This window comes from Drosophila novamexicana, unplaced genomic scaffold (assembly GCF_003285875.2).
Source record: "Drosophila novamexicana strain 15010-1031.04,08,12 unplaced genomic scaffold, DnovRS2.1 tig00000108-arrow-pilon, whole genome shotgun sequence".
NCBI lineage: Eukaryota > Metazoa > Arthropoda > Insecta > Diptera > Drosophilidae > Drosophila > Drosophila novamexicana.
The window spans coordinates 128,228-147,206 of NW_020824772.1; the positions used below are offsets into that span (position 1 = coordinate 128,228).

At 40.0% G+C, this 18,979-nt stretch overlaps 2 protein-coding genes across 2 annotated transcripts; one reads left to right on the forward strand and one right to left on the reverse strand.

Annotated features, from left to right (window-relative positions):
- Positions 1-2,904: 2,904 nt before the first annotated feature.
- LOC115771947 (pollen-specific leucine-rich repeat extensin-like protein 1) lies at positions 2,905-7,630 on the forward strand. Its single transcript, XM_030717849.1, has 4 exons — positions 2,905-2,913; positions 6,094-6,260; positions 6,686-6,959; positions 7,016-7,630. The coding sequence occupies exons 1-4, from the start codon at positions 2,905-2,907 to the stop codon at positions 7,628-7,630; spliced, it is 1,065 nt and encodes a 354-aa protein (XP_030573709.1).
- A 1,453-nt stretch (positions 7,631-9,083) lies between these two features.
- On the reverse strand, positions 9,084-18,418 carry LOC115771637. Its single transcript, XM_030717437.1, has 5 exons — positions 18,413-18,418; positions 13,655-13,945; positions 13,232-13,598; positions 12,525-12,734; positions 9,084-9,880 (listed from the first exon to the last, which is right to left on the reverse strand). The coding sequence occupies exons 1-5, from the start codon at positions 18,416-18,418 to the stop codon at positions 9,084-9,086; spliced, it is 1,671 nt and encodes a 556-aa protein (XP_030573297.1).
- Positions 18,419-18,979: the final 561 nt, after the last annotated feature.

Genomic DNA, 18,979 nt, shown 5'->3' on the forward strand with positions numbered 1-18,979 from the left:
ACTGAAATGTGTTTCGTTTCAAGTGTTTAAAAGTCAATGGTAAACAAACTGAGTAGAGAAGTTAATATTTTGTTACATATAAACTTTATATATGGATTCTGTAAATTACTGAGAGACCTTACATGGAAAGGCGCTTCAAATATTTTAAAAATATATTTTTAGCCACATATAGAATCTATTATAGCCAATTCAAGCTTAATTGCAATAATTAAACGATATCTTTACCTTTTCAATTATTTTCATTTTGAAATAACAGACAATGTTTTGTGTTTTCGATTACATACAAAGAGCTGTAATTGATTCCGTAGTCCGTTATAGCATACGCAGATATTTTAAGGAATTTAATCGCAATTTATGACCTTCACTGTGCGTAGATATGCGCCCAAGTTCAGGTGCACACGCAGCTTAAAACTACCTAGCTCTATCCCTGTTCCACTCATGGTATTACCTGGTCTATATGTAAAAACCAGTCTAGACCTGAAGCCGCACTCAATACGCATAGTGTCAGAACAATTGACGCAGCAACTGCGTCATGGGTCAGACTCAAGAGTTGTTGTTTTTTGTTTATTTTTTTTTTTTTTTGGTTTTGGTTTCGTTTCCTAGTGCGCTGGGCATTGCAATTCCGCCAACAAGTTTAACTAACCCAAGGCATATATCTGTATCCCACAGATACAAGCAGGCACACATTTGTATCTTGTAGCTGCAACAATAACGGTGACTCGCTCTGTCATTACAAGTAATTCCAACGCAACGGCAAGGCCATGTCCACTCTGTGTGTGTGCGTGTGTGTGCACTGGAGCAGCTTTCAATTCTGTAAGCTATTTGGTCTGCCAGTGCAAATAACATGCCCTTGCCGCGACCACATGACGTTCCTATCCCCCTCACTTTGTTCATTTACATGCAGCACAAAACGACAACACAAATCAACGGAAATGTTGGAATTACGCATACGCACAGTTGCCAGGCAGCCGGAGGCAAATGGACAATCAATTTGTGACCACTTGATGAGGCAATCTGCTGCTATTTATATTTGATAAGAATAGAGAACTAAGCCAGATATCACAGACAATAATACCTTTGGAGATCTTTGAAATCCAGGTGAATATATAAGAACTGTTTTCAATAGCAAACAGTTTTGCTAATTAAACTTTAATTTTATTTAGTTATTAAGTGTTTTCCTAAATATGTGTAAAATGTGAACATTTAATATAAAAAAAATATTTTTAGATTTTCTTTGGTTTGAAGATTTAGATTTACGTTCAACGAGTTTTGAGAACATATATTTTATCCTAAAGATAGAATACCTGAGATTAAACTTTGTTTTAGGAAACAGATTGGATGTGGAAGTTGTCTGGGTTCAAAAACTTATTTAAGATTTTTAATATAGTCCAAAGTGTAGATATTTTTCCTACGGTTCACTATTCCTTAAAATTTAACTTCATGTTCTTTTACTTTAAAAATAAAGCAATTTTTCAAGTTCACAATTGTGAACACTTTTGCGTATTTTATTTGAGAATCTGTTTTTAATTCTTTGTTTTTGAATATGACAAAATTATATTAAGATAAATTTTTTTTGTTATTATTATTTCAAATATCTCTTTGTTTTTAGTTTAAGAATATGCTTTTTGGTTTACAAATCATGCCAACAATTGGTTATTTGCAATTGCCCAACATGAGCTATTTTTATACCAATCTTTTTTCGAGTTAACTTAACTTTAAATTCATTCCATATTGTCGGCTCATTCCTCATTCACACACTCATTCATTAGCTGTGCCGCCTGTCGATTTAAGCAATTTTTCACATTTATGGAGCTCGCACTTTTGATTAATTGTGTCTCAATGAGCTTTGTTTGATGTATTTTCGGTCGTTTTATAGCGTGCGAGTTTTAGGAGAAGTATCTGCACTGCTTTTGGCTGTGAAGGCAATTTATTAAATTGTTGGCTAAGTGAATGGGTAGAGGCTGCTTTCTAGCGATAAGGTAAGGGGCTGTTAGTTATATATATATATATATTTATTTATTGAAGTATTTGGATCGTTGTGGGCTCGAGCTACAGGCTCTAGTAGTTATATGAATTTACTGCTCCCTGTGCTTCGAACCGGATCCTTCATGGCAAGCTGCTTGAATTGTCTGTGTCAGTTTATCAAACTCTCTCAACTAACTAGAACCGCTTGGCTAATCATATATTTGATTTAAACATATTATTACTCATTATAAATAAGTTTATTCATCATGTAATTTCAATTAATTCAAGAATTTAAATTGATGAGATTAAATATTTGGATATAAAACACATCTAATCTCAATCTATGAGTTTTGCAGCGCCAACCACTTCTTGGCCTTTCCAGTTTTTGTGGTGGTTGCGGTGGCGCGAAAAAGCTCACTGAAAAGCACAGAGAGAACCACACAAGAGGCAAACTTGCCCAAGCTGCCACTTCTGCTCACTGCGGTGTGTGTGAGTGTTTGTGTGTGTATCTAGTGTGTGCATGTGTTGTTGTTGCTGCGATTATAGTTGGTCTCTGTCCTTTTGCGCATGCGCCGCCGACTCGTTGGTGAAGTTTTGTTTGTTGGTGTTGGATCCATTGGTATGGAAAAGGTTTTCCTCTGGCCAGAAGCGCGGTATATAAAGCGAAATACAACAACTTGGGCGGCTCAGTTGCTGTCGGTCTCAAGTTAATGTTGGCGCACCGCTAAACGTGATTAATAATAAAAAAAAATAAATAAAAAAATCAACAACTTCAGTTTCAGTTTCAAGTCCCGGTTCATTAGATCAATTGAAAGTGATTTTTGGTGCCATTGTTGTTGCTGCTTTTTGGGGCTGGGTTGTTGCCAGCGAAGGTCTTTTGCAATTAAATCCGTTTAAACGCTACGAAATAGCTGTGAACAAAGCAAAACGCCAGCTGAAATGAAAGTGGTAGGTTCCAGAGAATGTTGTGCAAATACTGACAATGGGCACTGTAACAGCCACTACATGCTGCACTTGGCAAAGGTTAAAGTTGAGCCACAATGCGTGGCAAGCCAGGCCAATCAAATGCAGTTAGTTGTAATGCCTGTCTGGCTGGTTACGTCATACGCCTTATAGACAGTGCCGTGTACTGTGTGAAAATATCGCATAATTTGCTATGCAAATCGAGTCAAACCGTTAATTTTGCTCTCTAACCAGATAGTCGAGCAATCGCTCGATTTTGTGCACCCAATTTGGTAACTGGATTTTGTTGTACTTTTCTATACCCATTGGAAATTAGATGCAAAAGGGTATATTGGTTTAGCGCATAAGTAAGTAACAGGCAGAAGGAGTCATTTGAGATCTCTTGAGGTATATGGACTTTTAATCAGTCCATCTCTCTGTCTACCTAAAGAGAGTTTAAGTGTAATTATATATTTTTTGTTGTTAATACTTCCTGTTCCTGTAATATCGATAAATATCGATTCCTCCTCATTACATTATGGTAGATGAGAGTAGATCCTTGCGTATTGGAATATAAAGACAGTTTGGTTTCCCCTAAAGTTGAGCTAAGGGAAACAGAAGAAAAACCCCTGCGTGAAGTGTACGGAAAGCTCGTGTGTGTATGGATGCTTTTGCTTATACGAAATGTTTTTGAATGCCAGTGACTGCAACTCGGCTTCTCGGTTACTTAGGGTATTTACTATTCGTGCATTCTTGTCGATTCGTTTCGACAAGCGTTTCGATTCCAACACATAATTTATGAGCTAGAGCCCCAGCTGTCGACGTGTGTCTCGTAATTGCGTTGAATTCTATTGGAAAAAAAAAATGGTTGCAGGAACTTCAATTTCAGAAAAAGTAGCGCTAACAAGCGCACTTCAGACTGCGATGCCAACGTGCTTCTAAAACAATCTCCAAAACCCGCCCTCTCACAAGCCCCTCTTGCGCAGAGCGCAAATATCAAAGGCAACTCCAAATGCAGTTCACACGCTGCGATTCGCAGCCAGCTTTTACGGTCAGTTGCTGTCAACAAAAAAAAAAGAAAAAAAACTGCAGAAAAATTGGCATCAACTGAAAACATTGGCTACAGTAGCTGCTACTGCTCTGCAGCTACTGCCGCTGCAATTTGGTCCAGCGTCCATGTCCATGCCAGCGGCAGATTGTCCAACAGCTTCACAACTCCGTGAGCCAAGGCTATGGCATATGCCTGACATATGGAGCTTCAGTGAAAGGTTTGCCAGACAAAAGCGTAGTCGACTTTGAATGGGAATGGAGCATACGTCTGTACGGTGTCTTGTTAAAGACCAAACGTCCATTGAATCCGTCTACAGTTGGGCGAATTTGTGTGTCTGTTGCTCTAATTTGGTTAGCCAGTACAAGAGCCGCAATCCGTGCGAATCTTGTCAGCCAAAATCTGTCAAACAACCGTCAAAGAAATAGTCAATCTGATATACCTTAGAAAGTAGTGGAGTATAAATAGTAGATCTTATTTAACATACTGCAATATTTTTATGAGATAAATCAACAGAGTCTCTGAACACAAATAATTTGTTAAGATAAACTTATGCTACTACTGATGAATATATAGTCTTACCTGGCATGAAACTCTGATGTCGATTTTTACGGCTAATATAGATGCCTTGGCAGGGCAGGGTATTACCTCATTAAAATGACAATTTGCTTATATAGAAACAAACGACTTAGACTTCATAAATTAATTAAATTAACCAAATTTGTTGATTACCCTCAGAGCATATTTATAATTAAAGGGTATAACAACAGCTTAACTGCATAGCTACAAATAAATAACTGTTACCTTGCTTTTGTTTTTTGTTCAATACATTTCTCATCTATATCTTCATAATACCCTTTATACTCATTTCACATTAACAGGGTATAGCTAAAATTTAATTCCATTTCTACAGGGTATAATAATAGCTGAAGTTAGTTAGTTACAGACTAGAAGCTGTTTCTAGCCAATGTCTTGTCTTAGCAACCCCATTTATAATTTTTAATGGCTACAGGGTATAGCAACAGCAGTTGAATGTCGGCTACTTTGGGGTACACCAATACCTCAAATTTATGCTTGACAGGATATAAGACCCCAACTCCTTGGTTGACTGGCTAGATCAGAGAATTTAAAATGTAACACTATGCTTTATTTTTATGCATATTGGCTATGCTGTGCTGTTGGTATACCCTGAGAGTATAATGTAGTAAAAACGGGATGCACAACTTACAAAAAATGCTCCTTTTAGCCTGAAACATACTTTTTCCTAAACCTTTTAAAATGTACAATCCATGATAACTCAAATGGAAAGGTTACTTTTCTTAGTCTCTCGCATAAGCTAGCACAACTCGTGCATACTCGTTACACCAATTAAATGTTTACAGGGTATATGAATCACACAACCTCGTAGTCAAGCGTTTGGTACGCTTGTCAAGCTGTAGACTGACAGTCTTCACTTGGCCCCCCTCTTTCCTCCCACTGCCTGCGGCTTTTGTAATTTCTTTAGCATTTGCATGCTTGAGATGCATCTTTCAGATACTTGTGCAACATATCACCGATTGGCATGTGTGTGGGAAATTTTCCTTTTGCATCTTCTACTCGCTGCATCGAGTGGAATTCCCGCAGTTGGGCATAATTTGTGTGCACTCGAATTATTTAACCAAATAGCAACAACAACGCGTGGGAGTTGCAACTGGGAAAAATGAAAAATTACAGAAAAAACTTTTCCATGCATTTCACCTGTGGATATTCAATTAAACTTTTGCCCATTGGCTGTGGCCATACGTCGGCATATCGCGTGTCGCTTGGGCTTTTGGCTTGCGGCATACCTTATGCCACGTAGTCGTATCTATTTGTCGCCATCGGTTCCTGCTTGGCATTGAGGGCGTCCCAGTCACAATGACAAGCGTCTCGATACCGCAGCCGGTGTCATTGGCCAGTGGGCAAAAAAAAATATATTTATATATATTATAAAAAGTGAAAGGTAGCCTGACTCAAGACTTTTGTAGACCTCAAACCGTGGCATATTCTGTGCACTGTCAAGGTGTACGGGCTACTCATAGTGGCAGCTGCTTTGTCTGGCAATTAGCAAACCGGTTGCCATTTGAGTGCGATAATCTCACGTTCTCCTCAATTTCCAGCTACAAAGTTTACTGTTAATCGGCTGTCTGCTTGGCAGCCTAGTCAGCGCTCAGGACTATCAGGATTACCAGCCGAGTGCACCACGAGCGGCGCCTCATAGACTGCATTCCAGCGCACAGGAGGAGACGCGTCCCACGCCTGTGCCCATACTCAAGCAGATCAACAAGTGAGCTTTTCTATTTGAAATATATACAACTATATGTGTTGACTGATTGAATGATTGACTGGACTGACTGAATGGCCGATAGTATATGCTAACTGACTGAATGATGGATTGACTGGTTGACTGATTAATCAAATGACTGTGTGACTGGTGGACTGACGTACTAATTGACTGGCTGGCTGACTGACTGAGTGATTGACTGACTGACTGACTGAAGGGCTGGCTAGTGGACCACATAACTTAAGAACTGCCTGCTTGTTGGATTGACTATATGACTGAATTATTAGCTGACTGATTGATTGATAATCAAGCTTGTAAGTGTTTTTGTGCAATACTTAACCCTTGGGCTGTAAGTGATCACTTTCCTTGTTGCCTTTTTAGTTAAAAACTGTTAACAATTGTTTATATGAAATCTCTTTTTTTTCCAGGCACAATGAGGATGGCTCCTATACGTACGGCTATGAGGGCGCCGATGGTTCCTTTAAGATCGAAACGAAGCTGGCCACGGGCGAAGTGAAGGGCAAGTATGGTTATGTTGATGCCGATGGCAAGGTGCGCGTCGTTGAGTATGGCGCCAACAAGTATGGCTTCCAGCCCTCGGGCGAGGGCATCACCGTAGCACCACCCACGCTGGTCGATGAGTCCACAAAGGAAGAGCCCGACTACGAGGACGAGCCTGTCCAACGACCCCAGCGCCCCTATGTAAGTTTAGTAAATCTGCTCGATTCACTTGACTTTAAGGTCTGCTTGCCCCACAGCGCGTGCAACGTCCGCAGCAACAGCAGCAGCATCAGCCACGCCCACAGCCCCCACGTCCACAGCCGCAGCCACAGCCACAGCCACAGTATGTGCAGTATGAGGAGGAGGAAGCGGAGCCGCAGCGTCGTGTGCAATACGCACCCCAACCACAGCCGTCGGTGGGTCCAGCACCCCCCCGTCTCCAAGTGCCTGGCGCTCAGCGCACCACTGATGTGCTCTACTCGCCGTTACAGCGTCCCGCCCGCCCCGAGCCTGATTACACGCAGTCGCAGAGCTTCGGCGAAGGCCCCTCCAATGTGCGCATTTCCCGGCCTGTCTATGCGCTGCCTCCCGCCTCGCCGGCGCCCAGCAGCGCACGCGCCCAGGGCTTCCTGGCACCCGCCTCGGGTGGTCGTCCGCTCCTAGAGCCCGTGCACTTCGGACCCAGCCAGGGTGCCGGTGCACAGCCTGTGCAGCAGCCACAGCAACAGCCACAGCGCAGCTACCAGCCGCAGGCCCAGGGTCGCATTGGAGGTGGCGGCGGGGGCAGCCTTCTGGATCAACTGGCGCGCGATTATGCCCTGCCCCAGGGCAATGCTCAGCCGCTGCATGACATTACCTTTGGCTATTACTAGAAGTGAACTGAAGAACTGGTATTGGGTAGTTAGGCGGCGCATTGGCCGCTCCTTTGAGTCAGGTGCATATACAACGATAATCGTATAGTTCCCCTCCTTCCCCTACCCAAGCTCTTTTTACATTTCTGTTCCAACTATTCGCCAGTGATTTCTTGCTTCTAGGTTCTAGAATCTTTAATCTATATGTATATTCCATTCGTTTTCTACTTAATAAAAAATCAAACAAGTTTTTGTCCTAATTTTGGGTGAAATCTCTCATTTTTTTATATAACGACAGGTTAAGTTTTAACCTCAAGTTGAATAAAAGCCTTTTGCTATATAAAAGGCAAATGAGGTAAGGGATCAAAGTATTTTGTTTTCTTAAATTTTATATATTGAAAAATGCAAGTACTTCCTATTTTCAATTGTTATAATTTGTATACGTTTATTCGTTAAGAAATTGAAAAGGGACAGTTTTAAGGCTTGAAATATATTTATGTAGAGTCAGAAAGTTACCTTAAGATTTAAAGTTTTTTTTTTTGGTAGTTTTACTTATGATAAAAATTGGTATACTTTTAGGAAGAATGAAAATGTTACGAAAATCTTCAACATGCATACAAAAATGAAACGTAGAATATGCCTAGAATAAATGGAGAATGGAAAATATAGAGAAATGTATTTGGCATATATTATTTAAATATTATCGGAAGCTTCTCAAAGAGACGGCAGTCTCTCTCTACAGACAATTGAAACTTGCATAGCATACTTTTAGGCGTTACATAAAATTTTAACAAATTTTTTTATAGTGTTGTTCAACGATTATTTATTTGTAATATTAATATTTATTATAATAACTTTAAATACTTAACAGTAAGATAGAAAATTTCGATATTAGTTCGCAGCCAATAGTTTGTTTTTGTGTGTAGGAGTTGAGAATCGTCTAAGCTAAAGATGAAGTGTGTAGAAAGGCGTTTTGCTAAATCTATAGAATCGAAAGTGGTTGTTAACAGAATGGGCGTGGTCCACAGTTAACGCCCTTGGGCAGGTTGAGGGCTGGAAGAGCTGGTTCCACGTAACGACTACTGCAGATACACTGTAAAGAGAGCGTCAGGTCAGATGTGTTTTGATTGAGTAGAAAGCTGTGACAGCCGGTTGCCAGGTGGTTGTTGGTGTTGGGGATGTTGGAAAATGGGCGTGGTGGTGCAGTGTTGGGATATACATAAAAGCAGTGCAAACAGAGTGAACAAGAGCTGTGGTGCTATAGATGCATGCCGTGTGCATTGGTTTTCAAACTCGTTTATTGCTGCTCGAGCTTCGAGTTCCATAAATATATGTAAATATATATAAATTGACTACGCTGGAGCTTTTGGAAATTTTAGATAACATAAATAAATAAGGTTAGGATGAACTATAGTTAAATGCTGCATATGACTTAGTGGACTATTTAACTAGTGTTGAGCCAGTCCAGCGCTGCCTACGACTCCAGCAGGCGATTGAACATTAGCGGATCCTGTATGTCGTAGTCCTGCACCCGGGACATGGATGTGGCGCCCAGTGGTCGCTTGGCTGCCACATGACGTCGCACCTTATAGCCGCCGCTGTAACTGGGCCTGGGTGGTGCTGGCGGTGCACTGTAGACATATTTGGATTTCTGCACCACTGGCGGCAGATACTGGAATGGCGACACCTTGTGCACCTGCTTTTCAATGGAGTAGCTGGTGGATCCACTGCTGCTGGGTCCCTTGCGCTTGGCCACCTCCAGGGCGGCTATTATGGGCGACAAATCTCTGAGCGCATTGCTCTTGCTCGCATGATAGTTCTCCACTTTGTACTCGTTGTTGGACGCGACCGGCGGTGCCGCTGGCGGCTGTGGTGGGTAATCGTAGCCCTCGTTGGGATGCTTCTGTATGTATGCCTCCTCCGCTGTTTGCGGCCGTTTGGCCATCTGATGATAGATATCGGCGGCTCCCTGGCTAGGTGGCGTATATGCCGCTGTGATGGATTCCGTGTGCGACAGGGATTCCAGTGTGCCCAGATTGTTGGGCAATGGAACACCGTAGCTGTTGTACAGATCGGCCAGCTCCACATGGGACCCACTGGCCACTTGATTCGTATCCAGCGCCACTGTCTTGGATGCGGTATATTCCGTTTTGCCATTCGGCAGCATGCTCAAAATCTCCTGCAGCTGCAGTGCCGCCCTGCGCGCCTCCTCATCCGAAAGTTTCTTGTTGCGTCCATAGACGTTGAAGTCGTCGGTTCCGGCGGTTGGCACTGCGTCCGTGGTTTGGTTTGAACGGTGGTGTCGGTGGTGTACGTGTTTATTTGTGTGTGTTTGTTGTGGTTTTTGTTGTTGTTGTTGTTGTTGTGGTTGTTGTGTATGCAATGAGTGAGATTTTATTAGATTTACCAATTAAATATTTGATTTGGATCGTTAAAGTTTCTATTTACATTTTGTTGGCATTTGACTGGCTTTTTTGTGAGTGTGAGTTTGTGTGTGTGTGCGTGTGTGTGTATGAGATGAGTTTTGGGCTTCGATAGAGTTTTGTACAGATGTTCATGTTTTATTTAAGTTTTAGTTATTATGATAAGTTTCTATGCCCTTGCAGCAAGCTTTATATTTGATTCATATAGGCAAAAAAAGCCGCTGGCTCGAATCACAAGCTAGATGTCTATACACAAAACTTTAGCGAAGGACTTCGTAGCCAGTGCTATTTTAACGTTTTTTTTAATAGTTTACAACTATAATCAGTTTAACTATAAATTATAACAGTTTAGCAGTCCTCGGTAGATGAAGAACTCAAAAACGAAAAACCGGTTTCTCTGAATTTAAAACTATATACAATATGTTTATTAATATTGATTAATAAGTTATTCATACACGTGGTTTTCTAGTGCAAAGAATAACTTTTCCTAATTTTGCTCTAGGCAAGAGTTGCTTTTTTGTCAGGCTCTTTACCCACAAGAAAACACTCTTTAACTACGGACCATTATATCTTTAAGCTTCTATCGAAAGATCGGTCAATATTTTTTGAATATTTGCTGTTAGTATATATTACAATTTTGAGCCGTCTGCAAGGATATTTAATTTTCGGTATACCGAAAGCAATTACTCTCTCGTGCCTTTTTTTTTGTATATTTTGGTTTTAGTTGAACGTTTCGATTAAGTTGAATAACAATATGCTAGTACTTAAAATTGATACATGAATTAATATATCTATAAAATGCAAATAAATATATAATTATTATTTTTGATAGTTGTTTTTTTCAGGGCTTAGGCTAGACCATATTATTGGTTTTTAGCCGTTTTATAGCTAAATATATACACATAACATTAAGTATGCGACATGTTGTCGCTTTTAATGACGCTTGGAATGTCATGAGTGCTAAGGTTGGGCTATATACACACACATATAAATAATAAAATATGTACAAAAGTAATAAATGATATATTGAAGTAGAAATGATTGTTACTAACGCTTACTTATTATTATTTTTATGTACATAAAAAACAATAAACGCTACTTTTTGGCCGCTTGCGCAATGCCATTTAATTTGTGTAAGCCGCGATTGAAACTGAAAGTTAAAGCCAAACACAAGTGTGTCATCGAAGTAAACACGCTGCTTGGCATACGGGTTAAAGAGTGCTGCACGATAGATTTAGATACACTGTGCTTGAATCAGGTACGAATACTGACTTAGAACCTGAATATCAGTATTCTTCAACAGTATTCTTTATATGGAATTAAAAAGGTTCAGTAATTGAAATCAAATTATGTCAGATCTATTTCAACATAAACAATCTGAAAGTAGTTTGATATCACAAAATCAATTCTTAATTGTCCCAAAGCTAAGCAATATTCATTAGGTAAGAAAATGGTTAGAATAAATAATTTCAGAATTTAAAAAAATAACGTACTTTTATCAAGTATTTTCTGCTTAACTTAAGTACGAGTCTATGTAACTTTTTTCGGTGCAGAGATTTAGAATATGAGTGTTTACAGATCTATGTTTGGAGCACAAATTTAACTAAAAATATATTCAGTGCAAGCAATTCAAAAGGAGTCCAATAAAAAGCAACCCAATTTATTAATTATTTTCAAGAAATAAAATTAAATACGATTAATTTCACTACACAAAATATGTGAAGGGATTTGTGGCACTTCAATTTTAACTACTTTTCTTTAAAGACAATCTGACAAGCTGAGCAATTTTCAGCTTAAATTGAGCTGTGCTACGCTTAAAAGTGCTAAACTTCAGAATTTCAAAATATAAGCCTCGGATTATGGGATATTTCTAGTATAATGAGTAAAAAGTAAGAGAGTTTAAAGCTTAAGAAACTGTGATTGCGAATTTAAATGCGAGATGTATGATTTTTTTGTCTAGTGTAGAGTATTGATATAATGTAAATCAATTTACAAATTAAACTAAACTTAATTTTTTACATGAATCAAGCCAAAAAAAACAATCAAGTTTAAAATTTTGATATTGCAAAAATTTAAGTATCAAGAGACTGTCAAACTAATGCGAATTCTTTAATTTTTTCCAGTGTAGAGTATTGGGGAAGCTGTTTTTTTAAATCTACGTTGGGTTGTTAAGTTGTGTATTTACAGTTGTGTCAGACAAATTATGAGCACTTGATGCTTTCACTTTTTATCTGTTTGGGTATGCACGGAAGTGAGACCTCGTTAGAGCCAGCTGCCGGTGGCGCTGGTGGTGCGGTGGTTAACAACAGTGGTTGATGTTTAGCGAATGACTGGACAACGCCTTGTCATTGTTATTGGTATTAAAATGATTGTGAGCGACTGTGGGGTGAACTTTTCGCTTATGGGCGATGAGTGAGAGGATACGAAATATTTACATAGGGGATGAGGTATATACAGTTCGATTGGGTTAGATTGATTTGCAGACTACGCACCATCTTGTCCATAGGCGGAGGGCAGATAGTTGCTCTGGGGCGCCTCGAATGCCGCATGGCCAATGCTGAATGGCGCACCGCCGCTGCCGCCGCCGCCATAGTTGGAGCCAGCCGGTGGCAGATATTGATGTGTGGCGCTGCTAAATGTTGGCGGCTTCGATGGAGGCCCGTAGTTGGCATGTCCCGTCGGTATCTCATATGTGGTGATGGCTGCAACAAGATACAAAAGTGTGTGTGTGTAGTTGTGTGTGTTTGTGTGTGTGTTAGTGAGCAGGCATGTGGCAAAGTCAAAACAAACCGAAATAGGCTAAAGCATGCGAGACACGGCCAAAAACCGGGCATAGGCCGTGCCGCCAGAGAAAATGAAAGTGGAAAAATGCTGCAGGGGTCAACGCACGGTACCATTTGCAATTGCTATGGCCAACTAGTTGGCTGTTGGCAGTTGGCAGTGGGCAGCATTGGGAGTCGCCTCTTCCTCTTCGAGCAGCTTGTTAAACCTTTCAATGTTATGTTGCGAGCGATTTAATTATAATATAGACGTACATATATATATATATATAGTTCAACAGCCGATGGACAATAAATGCGTATGCGTTAGCGAGTTACATAATGACCTTAGTTTACATTTCACGGTCCGCTCGAATTGTGGGGAGGGGGTCAGAAGACAAGAAAATTGATGTTTTGCAGCAGCTGGCGGGCATACTCACTCTCTGAATGGAGCACGGGTCCCGGCGCCGAGGAAGCATGCTTGCTGCCGCTGCTGCCACTGGATGAGGCGCCCGACAAGGAGCTCAGCTTGGCAAATGGATGTACATAGCCGCCGCCGCCGGCGTGGCTTGTGGCATAGGTCTGTGAATTGATGTGTGCCGAATTGATGATGGATTTGCCCACATCGGTGACCTTGTCGCCGGAAGCGGCCACCAGATTGCCGCTAGCGCTCAACGCATAGCCGCTGCCCTTGATCAGTTGACCTTTGAGTGCAGTGACGCCGCCCGTGATGGCCTTGACTGCCTGGAAGATGGTGTTCAGCACGGATTTCTTGAACGACCAAGGATCATAGTCCACCGAGTTACCCTGCAATTAAATGCTTAAGTAACTGCCGAATCAATCTGGAGCCGTGGCCAACTTACGTGCACGACAACCTCGTGGGATTTGTAGCTATCGCCGCCGCTGCTGCCGCCGGAGCTGCCCGAGGCAATCGAGGCGGATGCCTGTCCTATGCTGCTCAACAGGCCGGACTTCAGATGCGCCACATAGTCAAAGCTGCCGGACCGTTTGGCTATCTGTGATTCCTTTACGCTCTCGCCCTGCTCATTGTCCAGATCTGTGTCCTCCAGTGATAGCGATTTGTCAGCCGCTGTGCCGCTAGCAGCCGGATAGGCGTGGCTGAGCAGTGGCAGCAACAGGCACAGGCAAAGTAGCTGCAACAGGGTAGGGGAGAGCATTAAGTGGCAGCTTATGTAATCATCAGCCATTAGTTAAAACATAATTTGGCTTTTCACTGAATTCAATTGCCAAAAAGTCAGTCGCGTTGCATCATTGCAGGCAGCGTTGCATGCGGCATGTGGCATGTGGCAGCCATTAGCCTGTTGCAGCCATGCATTCATTTGTCAACTGGCACACACACACACTCGCACACACATGCACAGCTGCCAAAAATTTATTATGCAGTTCACATCATACTCATAATAGCATTCACAAGACGAGTTTTTGAGCACTTGCTGTGGTCACAGCTGAGCGAATTTTGACGCAATTGCCACATATTAGGCGGGCGGGGCGTGGCGTGGGCTTTGTCTGCCACGCCCGGGCGCCTGCCGAGCGCTTTACAACTGTTTCATGGACCATCAAGCAATTTGATTAGACCTGATCTGAATGGCTTCATTTGCCTAAATGCTAAATCAATGAATACGTTAATTATATAGACAGAATCAAACAGAACGTATTATTAGTTAAATGTCTTTATTTCCTTTTGAGTTGTCATCAGTTATCTACGGGCAAATATTATTTACATATCTCTTATATCAAAGCCAAACTTGAATTGCGTAAGAAATCTTCAGCCAGCTGTGAACCAAACTGGTTTAAGCCTATAAACTAACTTTTTTTTTTTATTATGAAACGAATCTTAAGCCACAGCAGTTGCAAATAAAAAAGAAATTAGTTTGGGTGGTCTAGTCGGGTGCGTGCGACTAGGATATACAAGCATTTAAAGACTGCTTCTGTATGGGAAATTTATTCCTGGTTTATTTAGGATCTTAAAGTGCCATCTTTATACAATTCTGAAAACTTGAATAGGGTATAGAACACTGTGCATATACCGAAGCGCAAGGATCTACCCTTAAAAATGAGAGTTTCCTTGTTTTTGGGGGAAGTTGGTGAAGGTATTGAAAAAGTGAAATATTTATAATCTGTGTAGACTTTACAAGAACTTTCCTACAAGGTTTGGGGTATCTAGCTTTTATACTTATCGAGTTATCTCAAAATCGATATTAATCGATATTTCGAAATATTTCGAGGCGAAATCGATAAACTAATTCCGTAAAGCACCTAGTTAAAATCTTGGTTTTTTTATTATGGAAAATCAGGCTTACGAGCCACAGCTTAAGAGGAATAGGTACGAATCGCAAAGTGAATCAACAAATATATGTATTTTTTATGGCCCTGATGGTCAAAACTATAAAATAGAAGCATTATTGATCAAATATTATAAGGTAATATGTATTGCATATGAGATCCCAACTGAACTTGAAATTAAAAATGTTGCAAAAATATGTATACTTCCATTCAAAGCGCATAATCTGAATAGATGTATATATTTGCGATTTTAACTTTTGATCCATTCAAATATATATTCAAAACGCATAACATAAATACATCAATATATGACATTGACTTTTGATCCATATAAAAAACTGGGTGAACTGTTGGGCAATAATTTGCAAGGCACGCGTTGAATTATTATAAATGTTTCGGTTGAAAAAGATCAGTTTTGTTGAAGCGAATTTGGGTCGCGTAGCACTTGAGAAATGCAGACAATTAGTGTCGAGTATTGGATATATATGTACATATATTTATTATGACAAGTGCCTTTTCTTTTGCTCTATTTTGGGATTGCCCTTGCGGAACCGCCCTCGAAAAACAAACAAAAACCTTTTCTTTCCCCCACTCAATGGCAGGTGATTTGTGAAGTCCATAAATGATATTGGGCGCAGAGAGTTTGCTTTTGCCTTTAAGCCTAATTGCTTTAGCCCTCGCCGTGCGTAATTGGTAATACCATTTGCATACAAATGCACAAATTAAATACCAAACGCACTCTATAGAAGCCTCGGCCAGGGTCTGGACTTGGAGCTGACTAGTGTATATTAATAATGCCCGCGTTTGCAACCATTCAAATTGGCTTTTCGTTGTTGCAATGTTTATTAATATTTTTTTAAAATTTAATTTAATTGCATTTGTTTTATGTGCTATAACGATTTTTTTTGTTATGTGGTACGCAACGTGGTAATTAATAAAATTCCAATCAGTAGACGGCCAACATTTCATAACCGGTTGCAAATAAAGGCAAATTGCATTTGGTTAATGATATTTTATTATTTCTTCTTTTTTGTTTGGCCAACTTAATTGTCTCGGATCAATGGCATATTGAACTCCATGTTGGCCAATCCACTTGGCCAAGACTCTCTTATTTATTTAAGCCAAGAGAGCGCTTCGTATTTGTGTGCCGTCATTGTTTGGCGAATGAGTGTTAACTGAGTGTGTTTCGAATGAGTCGAAGAGAGTGAAAGTGTTGCCGGCTGTTGCTTCTTCATATATATTGTCGTCGTCATTGTGGTTGTCGTTGTTGTTGTGTGGCTTTCAATTTGCATGTTGCTCAATTGTTAACAATATGAAAATATTTTGTTTATATGCGCGCACAGTACTCACGTAGACGTCGTTCGGTTATATCCACTAATTGCGGTAGGTTCAGTTTCGATACACTTGCTGTGGCCATTTTAATTATGTCATGCTGCTTGTTCATTTATTCATAATATCACTTACGAGCTTATCTCAAATAAATTTGTGTCTACTAATAGCATTAACATTTTATGTAAAAATTAGTGTACAGCAAAATGTAGCACTCTAAAATTCAAAATATATTTTTTAAATAATATTTCCAAAAAAATTGTCTAATTGTCTATGTACTGTTAGAGGCCCGACGCTATAGTTTGACCTGAGATATAAAAATATCGAGCCTTACATCCGTTTTAATAAATAAAAACAAATCTTTATATCTCAACTTTTTTCGTATGTCAATCTTAAGCTCTTTTGAAATTCTTTTTTAAATAGGTTTTGAATATTTCTTGATCATGTCAAGACTGACTGGGAGCTGATTTGTACAGGATTTTGTAATTATATAATTTTTATTTAAACATTGCTTAACTTCATCTACGAAACAAAAGAGCACCGTGGTTTCAAAAACGTTATTCAAAACTTGATATATATTTTTTGAAAGCTTTTTTACAACTAGCTCATAAATGTTTTATATATTGTATTATATTGTATTTATTTATATACACGGCAATTGTTTGGCAACTAAATGAATAAATTAATAACAGAGAAATCGGGCTAATAGTAGGCAGTGAATATTATTATTATTATTATGAAGAGCATTTGCAACTCTAAAAGTATGCTTATTTTACATAACAATTCAGATAACTAGCTGAGCTCTGCCAGAAAATTAGACGAGTATTTCATACTCGGGGATAATTTGGGCATATATGTACCTGGTTGGCAAGTGTAAAAAATGAATAGAATAGATTCTAGGCGCTATAAATTAGATTGCGCGACTTTTTTAAGAGTTTAAATATTTTAAATATTATAGATAAGCAAAGGATTTGTCGTCATCGTGCGGTTTTGAGCACTATATAATGTAGCTGTCATAGAAGCGATAAGGTCAGAAAATAAGTTTCTTTTCAATTTGTATTCTTCTTTTAATCAAACTTAAGAGTAGTACCATACTCTTCGCATTTAAGATAGATCAACAATCGATTACTCCATTTAAGGTATCACACCATATATCTCTATAGGATGAATTTGCCGAAAAGGGATGTGCTCTGGGTGAGATTAAAGATTTTTCTAAGCTAGACAACTGGGAGCATCACCAGTCTGCCATTCAGCCATTTATCTACAAGGGTATTATATATTCGGCTTGTCAAAGAGAGTCATTCTGTCTGTTTTTTTCGTAATACGCGCTTAAATTGTCTTACCATGCGGCTTCTGTGCTTGGCACATGTGCTTATTCATTCGTTTAAGTCGTTTGCTTTGCTCAGATATTCGCAACATTTTAGGCAAATTTCTACACAACTTTTTCGAAAGCCGCAACATTGACGACAACAATAATAATAATAAAAACAACAACATGAAAGACTAGACAACGTCTGACATAATAATTATGCATGACATTTTGACTTCGCACTCATTCAACTGGTCCGCATTTCTGGCGATTGGCTACTGACATAATCTTAAGCGTTGAACTTTTGAGTGTATTCACAAATATATTCACAATTTGTGCTCGAGTGTGTGCGTGTGAATTTGAGTTGTAGCAGTATCAAATGCATTTCATGCATCAACGACCAGGGGCAGATGCCTCAGGCGCATTTTGGGCTTTGTTGCGTTACGCTGGCTTATATAATCGAATTAAATTTTGTATCTCATGGATGCGCTCTCCTATGTTTGTTTGGCTAATAAAGCGCAGCTGAAGCGCGAAACAAGTTTCCTCGTTTTGTGGCCCGTGCACTTGAACTTGTTTTTGTGGTCTTCCAAAAAAGATGTTGCATATTATTGCGCCAATTTGGTCATTTGGTTATTGGCACGAAACACTTTCACTAGACACTGGGATGAATCAAGCTTACCTTCATGTTCATGTGTGAGTGTGCTTGTGCGTCGGCTTGGGGCTGGGCTTTTGATTAGCTTGGGTCGCTAATCGTTTGGAGCAACCGCTTCACACACTTGTGCCTGGACTTCAATATGCTTTACACAAACTTTCCTCTCACTGAACACACTTGCAATTCGGCACCAAAATTTTGTCGTATCTTTTCGCTTTTGTTTTGTGTGTGTTTTTTTCCTTTATTTATTTATTATATATTTCGACTCTTTGGTTGTGGCCACAAAGCACACATATACACATACACACACACACACACACACTGATTTCAATGTAACGCGCGGCGTTCGCGTCGACTTTCGCTTGACTCTGGATGCGGGGGCTGGAGCGCTATGTTTTGCTTTCTTGGAGGTGGCTCCTCGGCGACGTCTGCGTTCGAACTGTAGTCCAAAATCTGGCTGTGTGGCTCTTTTAAAGAAAACTCACTGAGAGCGCCTGCATGAGATTTTGTTTTTGTTGCTCTTAGTGGCTAGGCGAAGAGTCGCCGACGTTGTCGTCGTCGCTCATTTGAAAAATACGAGACTGCATTTTTTAT